Consider the following 12,132-nt stretch of genomic DNA (forward strand, 5'->3'; position numbering starts at 1 on the left):
GCTTTCTTGGGGGAAAGCAACTAACCCTTTCCCCCCTAGGACATTGCTCATCGTCGTCTTGGCCAACTCGTTCATGTCCGTCGCTTCCAAGGCGGCCGAGGAATGCCAGTACGTCTTTCCACCGTGCCCTCGTTTTGCCCGTCCCTGACCCCATCTAGGTTCGCTTTCGCTATCAATACCATCTCCATGGCGAAGAATGACGCACCCTTTTCCTACATAGCCCCAGGAAATATCTTTGCGTGGGCTCTCATGCCGCTGAGACACTGCATGTCCATGGAGCGATACGTCCTACTCAACCGCGCCGTCATCAAGATCACTCATTTCCCGGTGCTGTTTTGCATCTACCTCTACGAAAAGCTGTTCCTGGCACCCGACATGTACGAGGCAACGGACCTGGTTGACCGACCACACCGGGGCCGTCATCGTTCGCTTTCGGACCAGGTCTTCTTTAGCCCCAGCGTTCGCGTCCGTGAAGAATCGATGCTTCGCTACCGGAAGGACCAGGCGCTCGAAGAGGTGTTCCGGCGTGCCCCGGATATGAGAACGCAAAGGCGGGCGGAGCGGCGAAAAACCCAAACCGCAATTCGAAGCTGGATGGATCAACATGACGGCAAATTCCACTCGCCCCAAAACTATTCCACTATTGATAGCAGGATAAGCAGCGACTGGCTAAGGAGGCTGAGCATGAACCGCGAACGGCCTTCGAGGGTTCCGAAGCACTACTCGGACATCCGATCCACGGCAAGTGACCCGGTAGATATCCTCTTCGATCCTATCAATGCGGTAGCAACCGACACGTACGACGCCGAAGTTGCAAAGAGAGACTATCCCGCGGGACCAAAGGAAAACACGGATGGCGAAGCGGACGGAGATGACGAGCTGATCACGAATGACGAGGACGAAGCGGACGACGTGACCAACACGATGGATGATCGGACCACGACAGGGGAGGAGGCCGTCGAAGAGGATTATTTCACGACACCAGTCGCCACGAGGTTTACCAGCACGGAGCTCACAGCCGAATCCCCTCGCCCCCCAACCTCGCGTCGAGTGCCGCTCCACACCCGGACGCTGTCCACCAACACAATTCTGCACGCTCCTGAAGACGACAGCCAAGCATACAGCTCATCGTCTGCCTCGGCTCGACCACTTCCTCGCCCGCTCAGCACTCGCCACACCCCCGTCGCGACTCCCATCACGCCAGGCACTGGTCGCCGCTCTCCCCGCCGCTCCTTCTACTTACCCCCACGGCCGCGGTCCATGATCCAACCATCCGAGACTGTGCCTCGCGCAGGCACGACCCGCGGCAGCAGTAATAATTTAAGACTATACATCCCCACAGCCCAGCCACCCTTGCCGCCTCGCCGGCGTTCCCTTGCAGATCTCCTCATGACCACCTCGGCCGAGGACAGCTACAACACGATGAACTTGCATGGCGAGAAAGGGGAGGGAAACCCATCCAGCCCGCCCGCGCGCAGCAACAGCAACAGTACCGCTACCGCAGGCGAGGCGGACCTCAACAGGCTTATGCTGGCCCGTATGCAGTCGCTCGAGCAAAGCCTGGGCTGCATGGTGCAGGAGATGCGCACGCTGAGAAGGCGGAAGTCGATGCCGAACACGGCCTGGGACTCGGACGAAGACATTGGCTGTGGGAGGTCTGGGAAGCGGTATCAAAATCAACATCAGCATCATCATCATCGTGACCATGATCACGGTCATCATCATCAGCACCACCATTATCAGCAGCACCATCAGCAGCACGGACAGGAGCGGCAGCGCGGGTACCAACACCAATCTCGGCGGGCAGGCGTCGCTGGTTCAGACCCAAGCTCGGTCGTTTCTGCTGGGCAGTCGCTTATTGAGGTTGCTGTTGCTGTGGGGCGGGACCGAGAGAGAGGTACGGAGAGGACGCTGGGTGAAGGAGGCGGAGGTGGAAGAAGGGCCAGAGGAGCTCCTCCCGGGACGAGCGCGGTCAGCACACCTACGTCACGGAGGGCGACGACGACGCCCGGAAGGAAAGGAGGCGGGGCATGGAGGAGTCCTCGCGGGGACGGGGAGTCCGCCGCCGCCGCCGCCGCCGCCGCCGCTGCTGCTGGGCTGGGGATTCAAGGAGCTGTCGAGGGGAGGACGGCGAAGGGGAAGGAGAGGGAAACTGTTGGGAAGGGTCTTAATGGCGAGGATAGCGGTGTTGGCGGCAATGGCGAGGGTAGCGAGGTGGGTGTCAGTCCCGGCACGAGGAGCGGGATGTCGCCGGAACGGGATGACATCGGGATCTCGCCCAAGGGGGGAACATCGCTGTAGGCCGAGTCGCCCAGCTGAGCGCTGTCGTTTGGACATCTTGTTTCGTCTTTTTATTCGGCGCATGGTTACGGGCTGGTTGCATTGGACGGCGTTTTGTGTGCATTTACGGAATCTCCCTCCTCTCCGGATTACTTACGGTACCCCCTGATGTGTGCAGATAGCGGCATTGGCATTTCGTCGTTCAGTCATGATCGCGAGACGGGAGCGCGGGTATCGGGACGGTAAAGGTCTAGTAATGACCGTATTGACTGGACTCAGCACCGCGCTTTCTCTTGGGGATCTGAAACAGTCGACTAGCTGTCTGTGACTGCGCTTAATTAGTGGCTGCAGTATGTACTGTACAGCACTGGCTCGCCTCCTTGTGTGTTGTGTGAATTCGGTGGCTGCGAGATTGCCTTGTTTGGCCTGCAATCTAATGGATGCTTGCGCAATGTTTCCCTCTTCACAGTATCAAAGGAGTTGTTCTCCGGCTGTGCGGCCCCTGCAAACGATGACGCAAAGTGATCTTCATGGTACCTAGCCACTTGACGAATGCTTGATGCTTCGAGTCAGAGCTCCTCCGAAAGATAGCAGAGTCTCCGAACGAGTCGGCTTCCGGATGGTCCAAGGTACGGTACAACAGCATGTCCAACACGGAGGAGGGATTTCACGATAACCACCCTTCCATCCTCTCGTTGCGACCATTAATCCCAAACGTAAGGTAGTTTCGAGCAAACATACACATGTCTCCTTACCAGGGTGTGCTATCATCCCCAGTCATTGCATCCCGATAGCCATGCACAGCGAGTACCCATTAATTCGCCATTCCTCCCTAATGTCATCATCCAAGAAGAGATTCCTGTTACTTAGTCTTGGTCAAAGATAAGAAAAAGGGTGGGAGGTGTATGTACTGTACAGCAAGAGACACCAGTCGTGCAGACGTCTAGACCCCGCCGCCACTGCGCTCGACGCTAACGTAGAAGTTCTGTGCTTCCGAGTTCTTCTGCGCCAGCTCGTTCTCGCGGATCGAGCTCGAGATGCGGCGGAAGCCCAAGCCGGTGCCGAGGATGGCCAGCCCGGCGAGGGTGAGGCGGGGGTGCCGGCTGGGAGGAGAGGCATGTCAGTCTGTATCGATAGGCACCGGCGATGGTGTGTTGTGCTGTTTTATGTGTGATGTAGGCGTGGTGGTGTTGAGAAGGGACGTTCAGGACGCGATGAACCTCCGGCGGGGGTTGGGACGAGTGAAAGTTCTGGAGCAGGTGGTGGGGACAGAGAGAGAGAGACAGAAGGTATGCGGCGGACTCGCGAGTTGCAATCAACTTACGTGAAGATGCGGAAAGTAGAGGGCGACGGCGAAGACGCCGAGTTTGCCCGAGACGGACTCATGGTCGGGAGACACCAAAGATGTGTTGCGGTAGCTTTGGGGTAGAAGTTGAGGTTGGAACTTGGGGAGGGGATGGGTGATAGACGGGAGGCAAGGTTGATATGTCGATGGGAGCTTGGTGCTGCTGTGGCGGTGAGGGCAATGCTCAAGACTGAAAGCAGAGCTCGGATCAAAGGACGTCTCAAGCTGTCATGGGCGTGGAGAGGCACCTGCGTGCGGGCAGCTTCCAAATGCACAGCTACTGCTGCACTTCGTTTATGTCAATCCTTCCGAGCTGCTCGCTCAAGTGTCCACAAGAAGCCGAGGGAACTCGCAGCAGATAAGAGCATCCCAGCGTACGAGTAGTCCATGCTCACCGGCCCCCTCCCGAGACAACAAAGCGCCCGCTTCCAATCCCGGAATGGCATGGGTCGAGAATCTCGTTCGAGGGGCACGCGACCTTGCAAGGGTCCGGTTCCATTGTTGTGGTCGGGCAGGGGCGGCTCTCGTTCGGCTCGGCTTTCTCTGGGCGCGGGGAGAAGGTGCGACCGGGACGACAGGGGCCTAGAACACCGGCGCGACGGAGCTGAAAGCTTGGGCCATTTCCCAGAATCCAGAACGCTACCGTATCAACTAGTTAGTAGGTAACCACGTTCTGACGGCGCAAGGTATCTTTCCACTGCTTCTGGGAGTAGGCAAGGCTCCGATTGGCTTCCAAGGAGCCCAACATTGCAGACTGCGTCTATGTCCAAAACGAGCAACTCCGGGTTGCTCCGTAAGGCACCTTCAATTTAGGGGCATTTCCAACTACCGAATCGCGTGCCAACTTGGCGACCACTTTCTATTTGGAATAGTGCATTCACATTCAGCAAGGAAGCTGCGAGCCTTCAACATGACCCTGGCAACCACGACAGACTTTTCACTCCTAGGAACTCTCTATCGCATAGATTATTCGATTCTGAGTACCATTTCTGATACCTTAAGCATCACTAAGGTAACCTGCCCAACGCAGCCTTGTCGCCTTGATTGTCTCACTGTCCCTCGTATTTGGGCATGGCGATATGCAGATGTGCAGACATATTGATCCTGGTATGTCTCTCCAACATCTTGATGGTTCTGGGCAGATTCCTCGGTGTGAAACTGTTGCTGACAGCTGTTACTCACCCCATTCTCATTAGGACGAATTTTGCTACCTACGGGTTGCTAGCGGCAGAATGAAACCCGTAAGACAGATATATCGTATCAAAGTATCTCGCGGGGAGTTGCTGCCTGGAGGAGTGCATAGGACAGCAATTAGCAGCAGATACTTACTGGTTTAGGTGGTGCGCCCGCCTACAGTCTGCATTGCCCCCTGCGGCCACCGTTGATTGGGCCGTCGATAACGAACATGAATGTCCCGCCCCTCAGCCTCGCACCTTTGGACCGGCGAGGGACTCGGTGGCGCAGTCCGCGAGAGTCTCAAGCTGCCTCCTCCTGTTTTGTGGAAGACACCTGCGTCTCTCTTCGCACTTCCTCTCTAGCCGGACTCTCGCCTGAGAAGTTTCGGGAAGCACCAGTTTGCGCCTGTCAAACGGTCATCGACACAGCGTTCCAGCTTGCATATTACGGTTATATGTACGTCTAGCCGCGGAGCGACGTGCCAAAGCTACATCCCCTGCCAGGCTGCGAGGCAACCACCCCTCGACCTCAGAGCCAACTGAGTTGAAGAAAGCCGAGATGCGTTCAAACGCCTCAAAAGAAAGGCCGGGCGCGGGCACTGTCGGCATGGCCGACGACATGCCTTGCCCTCCCTCACAGAAGGGCCGCGACATCGGTGCTCCTACTGCAAACGCCATCGACAACCACATAAGGGAGCTGGCCTCCCTCAGGCGCATTAGCGAGGGGAACAACGCCGAAGACAGCCACGGCACGGTGCTCGCTATTGTGAAATTCCCCCAGCAGGACAAGCTTGCCCTAGCCTGCGACGGGAAGCCGTGGCAGGATTTTCAACTCCGCATGCGTTACGACAAGCTCATGAGCCTAGACTCGAGGAAGATTCAGGACATGTTCACCCCGAGAGCCCAAGAGCGCTTCCGCAGACGCCTCGGCTTTCAACATGGGTTGCCTCCCGGCATCGAATATGCCCTTGACTTCACTCCTCCCTCAGAAGGGCCTGAGCTGGCCGATCTCACAGCGGCGTTGTGGCTGCCCCGCGTGGTTAAGATCTGGTTTCTGGCCGGCCAGTATCTGCCCGACCCTATCCTCGCGAACGGCTTCGGCGTTCCAATTCGGCCGCTGGCTGACAAGGCTGTCGGCGCCACTCTCGCCCTTGGTCACGACGACGTCTGTATGAACCTTGGCTGTACGTTCGATGCCTCACTGGCCCCAGTTGCCTCAGTTGGAGCTTCTTTCCCGCTGATGTTGCTCTCAAGGTCTTTCGGAATATCCTGAATGGCAAGTCAAGCCTGATGTTCCGGGAATCATCGAGGACAGTCCCTCTAAACCGAGCCACATCCCCCACTGGCGCAAGGTTGAAGACTACTGCCCTATCCGACATCGCGTAGCCATAGTTCGCGTGCTCAGGGCTATCAACGGCGAAGATCTTCTCCTGAACTCGGCAGTTCGGTTGTGGACCGTCGCCCAGGTAGCCATCTCTCTTGAGGTGCCGCGGGTTGTGGTAAGTTCTCCCGGCATCTGATACCAACCGTGGGGGTGGAGTGGGGGCTAACGCAACCAGGTCGACCCGGTCGCGCAATGGCTTGTGGCGCCCCCGAATACCAAATTCATCGAGATCTGCCCAGAAAAGGCCTTCCAACTGGCCTATAAGCTCAAGATCCCCAGCGTCCTAATCACGGCGTTCAAAATTCTCGTCAGTGAGCTCGCCGTTGACTACGCCTCGTCCAAACCGGTTACCCGTCCTCCTCGAATGACATGGGCGCAACGCCGCCGCGACGACTATGGCGACTACCCTTTCGACCCGGTCGAATATGCCAGCCGCGCGTTCGCTGAACGCATGGGCCAGACCATCGAGATGCTCCAGTCTGATGATGCGATCTCCTTTCTTCCAGGCCGCAATTCAGAGTGGGACAAGCTCCGGGCCTACAACGCCGCCATCGGGGCCCTGCCCCACGACGCCCCTCTCAGAGAGGCATATGACCACCTCACAACCGCCCTCGTCTCCGCCTTCCGTCAATGGGTTGACAAAGCTCTCAACCCTGACTCAATTTACCAACCGAACGACCGTCGCAGCGACCTCCTCGAAGCCCAGCGTCGTCACTACATACCCGCCGCTGACCGCAAACCCCTTCTCAGCCTCTACTGGGTCCTCAACCCCACCCAAAAAGCTCTCACACCTTTCTTCTGGGAGCACCTCTCCTGGCTTCCCTCGCGCAGTGATTTCCTCTCCTCTCCCATCTACTCCGGCAAGTCCCTCGAGAGCCACGCGACAGCCTTCAACAACCTCCTCACCCGCCTTCTCAGCAGCTCCACCACCGATCCAGCCCACCCCGCCCTCTCCGCGGCCGTGGAACACGCGGCCGCGGCCCGAGGCCTCTTGAAGAACCAAGTCCTACGTGACCATCACCACGACTCGCACCTCTTCAACATCCACCGCTTCCATAAGGACCTATGCCGCGACGTCAGGCAGCTCTGCAACACCCACCTTGCCTCCGCCTCGTCCGACGTCGCGGGTTCCGAAGCGGACACGATCCAGCTGTTCCTATCCGACCACCTGCTCCTCAGCCTCAACGAGAGGGAACTAAGCTACCTTCCCATCTGGGCCAACGGCCTCGATGACGGGTCAGGAGGCGTTTTTCAGGAGGCTATCCCCCCGGCCGAGATGGGACCCAGCGAACCCGGTCCGGGCTATCACACGGGCTACACGGTCGGGATGGGGACGGAGATGGACACTGCGACGGAAGGCAGGGACGGGGTGTTGTCGACGGTCGGATTGACGCAGGATGGGAGGACCATCGAGGGAGCGGACGACGGGGCGGCGTCGACCATCTTCGCGCCGTCGGATCTGGGCATGGGGGGGTTGCGCCTCGGGAGCGAGAGGACGGCAGAGTGGGTATCGGCGACCGCGGCGGCCACTCCCTCCTCGGCGGGGAGGAGCGTGGATGTGCAGAGAAGCGGCGCCGGAACGAGCACTGACGCTGGCTTCGGTCCGAGCCGCAGCGGGGCGACGGCGTCCGGGTCGTTTACGGCCGGTGATGTGGAAATGGAAGGCACGTATGTGGATGCGCGGTATGCACAGCCGGCGGCGCACCAGGCGCAGGGGCAGGCTATTGAGATGTACGTGGACGAGGTGGCGGGGGCTGACGCCATGCCTTGCGGCGTTGGGGGCTTCTCGGATGAAGAATTGGAGCTGGACTTGGACGACGGAAGTTCGACGCTAGATGGCTTCGAAGAGGTTGATGCGGAAGAGACCCGCTGAGTCTTTTTGTGGGCTGTCTTGTTCGTCTGGGTCAATCTTGATGAGATGTGCCATTGCCATGAAGATTGTGAGCCCGTGAATAGCGGGAACCGAGTGGCACCGGCGCATAGTGTGTGGAAGAGCCGGGCCGGAGGAGAAGGGGGGGGGAGGAGGGAAGGTTGCCCTTCATTTCATGACTTTGTTGTATCTTTTGGATTACATTGAGTTTGAACGTCCGGCATAGGATACCAGCCGGCAAAGGAAAGGAAACACAGGACCTGGATTTGGATGGACAAGACGTGGTTGCTTTCCTTGCTTGGCACCAAGCCTTGAATTCGATCTACACAGTTCCCGAGAACTCGAGCTGGCACTCTTTTGCGGGATAACTACTGCGTAAGCTGGATATGTCAAACCAACCCGGGGCCCAGTTCTTTTTGCACATTTGGGCATGGCAATGATAGTTAGATTCGAGGCCACAATCCACTACACTTCATCTCCTCCCGACATCCCAAACCAACTACCCCCCAGCCCCCCCTTGCTCGGCCCCGGTTTCCCTGGCTTACCCCCTGTTCAGGGTATTCCCGCTGCCCTTGGGATTCGACTCGACGAACTCGTCCCACTCGCGCGCCTTCATGGTCTCGGCGTCGGCCCGCTCCATGTCGTCCTCGTCCGGCTCGGGCCGGTGCCAGCTCGCCTCGCCGCCGCCCTCGATGATGCCGCCCCGCGCCCGCTCCTCCTCCAGGTACTCGTCGATGGTCATGGTCGGCAGGTTGTGGCCCGGCCGGAACACGCCCCTGGCCAGCTCCTGCCGGTTGTTCAGCAGCGTGAAGGGCTGCAGCGGCTTCCCGTCTTTCGAAAGCAGCGGCCCGCCGAGGGCCCGGGAGGGGCGGAGCGGCTCGTCGAGGCGGTCGCTGTACCCGTCACTACCCCTGCCGCCGCCGCCGCCGTTATTCCTGTTGTTGTTGTCCCCCAGGCCGCCGACGGCGGAGCCCTGCCAGCGGCGCGCATCTTGTTGCTCCTCCTCTCGTGGGTCTCGGGGCGGCGGCGCGAGCGCGAGGATCTCCCACTCGCGATTCAGGCTTTCGAGGGCCTGGAAGGTCATGTGCGTGCTGTAGTCGATGTGGGCGAGGTGGACCTGGCGGACGGCTTCCTCGTCGCCGCCGCCGTGCCGGTCATCCTCGGTGCCGTACTCGGGCCGGCGGCGGAGGAACTCGAGCCGGTTGCGGAGCTCCTTCTCGGCTCGGAAGTTTGCAATCTTGGCGTTGCGCCGGGCTTCCGGGTCCGAGGTGGACACGGTGCTGAAGGTGGTGGGGGCCTCGGTGTATTGCTCGAGGAGCTTCTTGTAGGGGGGCGAGAGCAGGCCGTAGCTGTCGACGAGGTGGAGGTAGCGCTCGTAGGCGTCGCGGGCGGCGGAGAGGATGCTCTTGCGCTCTTGTGGTGACGAGGAGGGGCGCTTTTGGGTGATCTCGGCAAGGTGGAAGTTGATGAGGAAGAAGGGGAGGTCGGTTGTCGATACGTCCTCGAGTGACTCGTTCGGGCTGAAGATGGAAAGGGCGCCGACAAGGGCGAGACATTCTTGGTAGAGCTTCACCGCGGACGATACCGTGTCCGCGTATTCGGACGAGTTGGGAGCGAACGGCGAGTTTTCTAGGGAGAGGCGTTTGCTTTCGGCGTCGGCAAAGACGTCCTTGAGAGAGCGGGGTTGGTCGTCCATGATCCCGATATTCTTCCCTTTTTTTTTTCTCTTTTTCCTTTATAACTATCTCGCTATATTTTTGAGCGTATCGCTGTGGAAATTACGTGCTTGTTTGGGATCGTTCCATGCTCAAGGCCATCGAGGGACATCGCGGGGCAGAGACCCACAATAGCTCTCGATCGCGGCCGTACCTGCGCTACGGCTTATCGATAACCGAGTTGTGTAAGTCAGAGGTTGAAACGGATAGCCAGGCGCTATTGAGGTATTTCGTATTCCAGTTTCTGGCACCTTCGTTGCGGTTCGAATAAGTACCATCACATGACTGACGGAAAACAAGCAGATGGTTTCGAGTCAGACCGTATATTCTGTTCTGTTTTTATTCCCATTTGATTTTCTGTGGGGGAGTGCCAGACGGCCTTAAGTGGTGACCGCATGGATGGACTGCGAGATGGTGAGACGGGTCAGAAATTAGGGAGAAGGCCTGTTTACAATGAGAGAACTCCGAGTAAATTGTTTCCATGGTGACACTGAGTTCCACCTGCTCTGAGGAGCCGTGGAGACTCCGAGCAAGAGTCGCGGAGGAAAGAAACGGCAAGAGCTCTCGTAGCTCGGCGGTGTCATCTTATCTAATCGCAGGATCGATGGCGGGGTATGCATGTTAGTGCAGTAGTGGTCAATCGACATGCTGGGCAGGTCGAACGTTGGACCACTTGCACGTCATAAACTATCAAAGGTTCAATTCCTAGTGCTCTGTTACACCTAACTTTTACGACACATTGTACGACATCGAAATTTCAACTTGCGGCTTTGCACCTAGCGCGAAACTTCCCCCACGATGCGATTGTCGATCTCAGAAAGGCCCTGACGTGGTGGGGCGGGGCGGTCAGGTCCTGGCCGGCCCTCGCCGCTATTGGCTCCCTGCCCGATCGAATTGACTCCGAGGTCCCTGTTTTGCCTTGCTGCAAGCATCATGTCATCTCATCTCATCTGTTGATTTGCTGTTTGCATTTTTTTTGAGTCTCCATGAGAACTGGGCTCCGCCCTCTGCTTTCACGATCTGTATTCCGACGAGGAACCCGACCGCTGAGCGCAAGCAGAATGTCGCTCTACCCAACACAAGAAGGCGCCAAGCTAATCTGTAGGTGAAGCTCCCCTCGAGATAACCTGATTTCCACTCAACGCTCTCGCAACCTTGGACTGTACTTATCGCGCTCACCACCTTGCCCAGTCGCGCCCGCGGGCTCGCACCAGCACCTTGAGATCCCCACTGGTCCCGGCCAGGCAGGCCAGTTCCTCCGGACCGAACACATTGGCGGCCTGAAGCGGAGCGACCTGGACCCAAAGGACCCCATCGCACAGTTTCACGCCTGGTTTCGCGAGGCATCCCAGTTCGGGTCGGGCGTCTCGCACCCGGAAACGTGCACCCTGTCCACCGCGCAGCTGCCGTCGGGCCGCGTGTCGGCGCGTATAGTGTACATGAAAGAACTCGACGCGAAAGGATTCGTCATCTACAGCAATTTCGGCACCAGCGGAAAGGCGAGGGATTTGTTCGGGACCGCAGACGGGTCGAGCACGGGCAACCCGTGGGCGTCGCTGGTCTTTTGGTGGGAGCCGCTCGAGAGGCAGGTGCGCGTTGAGGGAAGGGCGGAGCGGATCCCCGCGGTGGAGAGCCAGGCGTACTTCGACACTCGCGTGAGAGGCAGCCGGATCGGCGCCTGGTCGAGCAGGCAGAGCGCGGTCCTCAAGCCGGATGCGAGCATAGAGGGAGACGACGGGCGTGCCATGTTGGATAAATGGGTCAAGGAGACCGAGGCGAGATTCGAAGGTGCCGACCACATCCCCGTGCCCGACTTCTGGGGCGGGCTGAGGATCGTGCCGGAGCGGATCGAGTTCTGGCAGGGGCGAGAGAACCGGTTGCATGACCGCTTTGTGTATGACCGTGTCAGGCGGGACGGTGGCGACGATAAGTGGACGTTGGAGAGGCTGAGTCCTTGAGCCGAAATTCAACAGGCAGCATGACCCAACGAATGATACCCGCTGGTCGCGGCTCGAGAGATCAACATCTCGAGCCATGCGGACCGTTGATTGTGAGTTGTCTTCTATTTCTGGCCGATCCCTGTTGCGCCCTTGGCCCCTCTCTCACTTCCTTAGCGTTGCAGTTCGAAATGTCCCAAACTTTGTACATACATCGTTGACGGTTTTCTCACATTTGCGCATTAGAAACCATCGGTAGCCTTGTAGTCTACATGATCTGACCTATCAAAAATCCTTGGCCATTGCCATTGCTGGGAGACTGCAGATGCCCCCAGCGGACTGAATGACACGCAAACTTGCATTTTGCGGGCCATGAAATCTCCCACACACCACTTCTAAACGTTTTACTTCGTTCTACCCGTTCCT

General features: G+C 58.4%; 5 protein-coding genes across 5 annotated transcripts; 3 read left to right on the top strand and 2 right to left on the bottom strand.

Annotated features, from left to right (window-relative positions):
• Positions 1-111: 111 nt before the first annotated feature.
• MYCTH_2299026 (uncharacterized protein) lies at positions 112-2,660 on the top strand. Its single transcript, XM_003660518.1, has one exon. It carries the CDS (start codon positions 187-189, stop codon positions 2,299-2,301), a length of 2,115 nt encoding a protein of 704 aa, XP_003660566.1. The 5' UTR covers positions 112-186; the 3' UTR covers positions 2,302-2,660.
• Positions 2,661-2,775: 115 nt separating this feature from the next.
• MYCTH_2314200 (uncharacterized protein) lies at positions 2,776-4,068 on the bottom strand. The gene is made up of 3 exons (XM_003660519.1): positions 3,605-4,068; positions 3,192-3,383; positions 2,776-3,139 (listed from the first exon to the last, which is right to left on the bottom strand). Exons 1-2 carry the CDS (start codon positions 3,664-3,666, stop codon positions 3,224-3,226), a joined length of 222 nt encoding a protein of 73 aa, XP_003660567.1. The 5' UTR covers positions 3,667-4,068; the 3' UTR covers positions 2,776-3,139; positions 3,192-3,223.
• A 1,020-nt stretch (positions 4,069-5,088) lies between these two features.
• On the top strand, positions 5,089-8,271 carry MYCTH_2299031 (uncharacterized protein). Its single transcript, XM_003660520.1, has 3 exons — positions 5,089-5,984; positions 6,055-6,299; positions 6,360-8,271. Exons 1-3 carry the CDS (start codon positions 5,408-5,410, stop codon positions 8,055-8,057), a joined length of 2,520 nt encoding a protein of 839 aa, XP_003660568.1. The 5' UTR covers positions 5,089-5,407; the 3' UTR covers positions 8,058-8,271.
• A 324-nt stretch (positions 8,272-8,595) lies between these two features.
• Positions 8,596-9,750, bottom strand: MYCTH_40930 (uncharacterized protein; the record flags this gene model as incomplete). The annotated part of the gene is made up of 2 exons (XM_003660521.1): positions 8,596-8,931; positions 9,019-9,750. The coding sequence occupies 2 exons, from the start codon at positions 9,748-9,750 to the stop codon at positions 8,596-8,598; spliced, it is 1,068 nt and encodes a 355-aa protein (XP_003660569.1).
• Positions 9,751-10,342: 592 nt separating this feature from the next.
• Positions 10,343-12,132, top strand: MYCTH_2299032 (uncharacterized protein). The gene is made up of 2 exons (XM_003660522.1): positions 10,343-10,870; positions 10,961-12,132. The coding sequence occupies exons 1-2, from the start codon at positions 10,831-10,833 to the stop codon at positions 11,725-11,727; spliced, it is 807 nt and encodes a 268-aa protein (XP_003660570.1). The 5' UTR covers positions 10,343-10,830; the 3' UTR covers positions 11,728-12,132.

The sequence above is a fragment of the Thermothelomyces thermophilus genome, chromosome 1, assembly GCF_000226095.1.
Source record: "Thermothelomyces thermophilus ATCC 42464 chromosome 1, complete sequence".
In the NCBI taxonomy this organism is placed as follows: Eukaryota; Fungi; Ascomycota; class Sordariomycetes; order Sordariales; family Chaetomiaceae; genus Thermothelomyces; species Thermothelomyces thermophilus.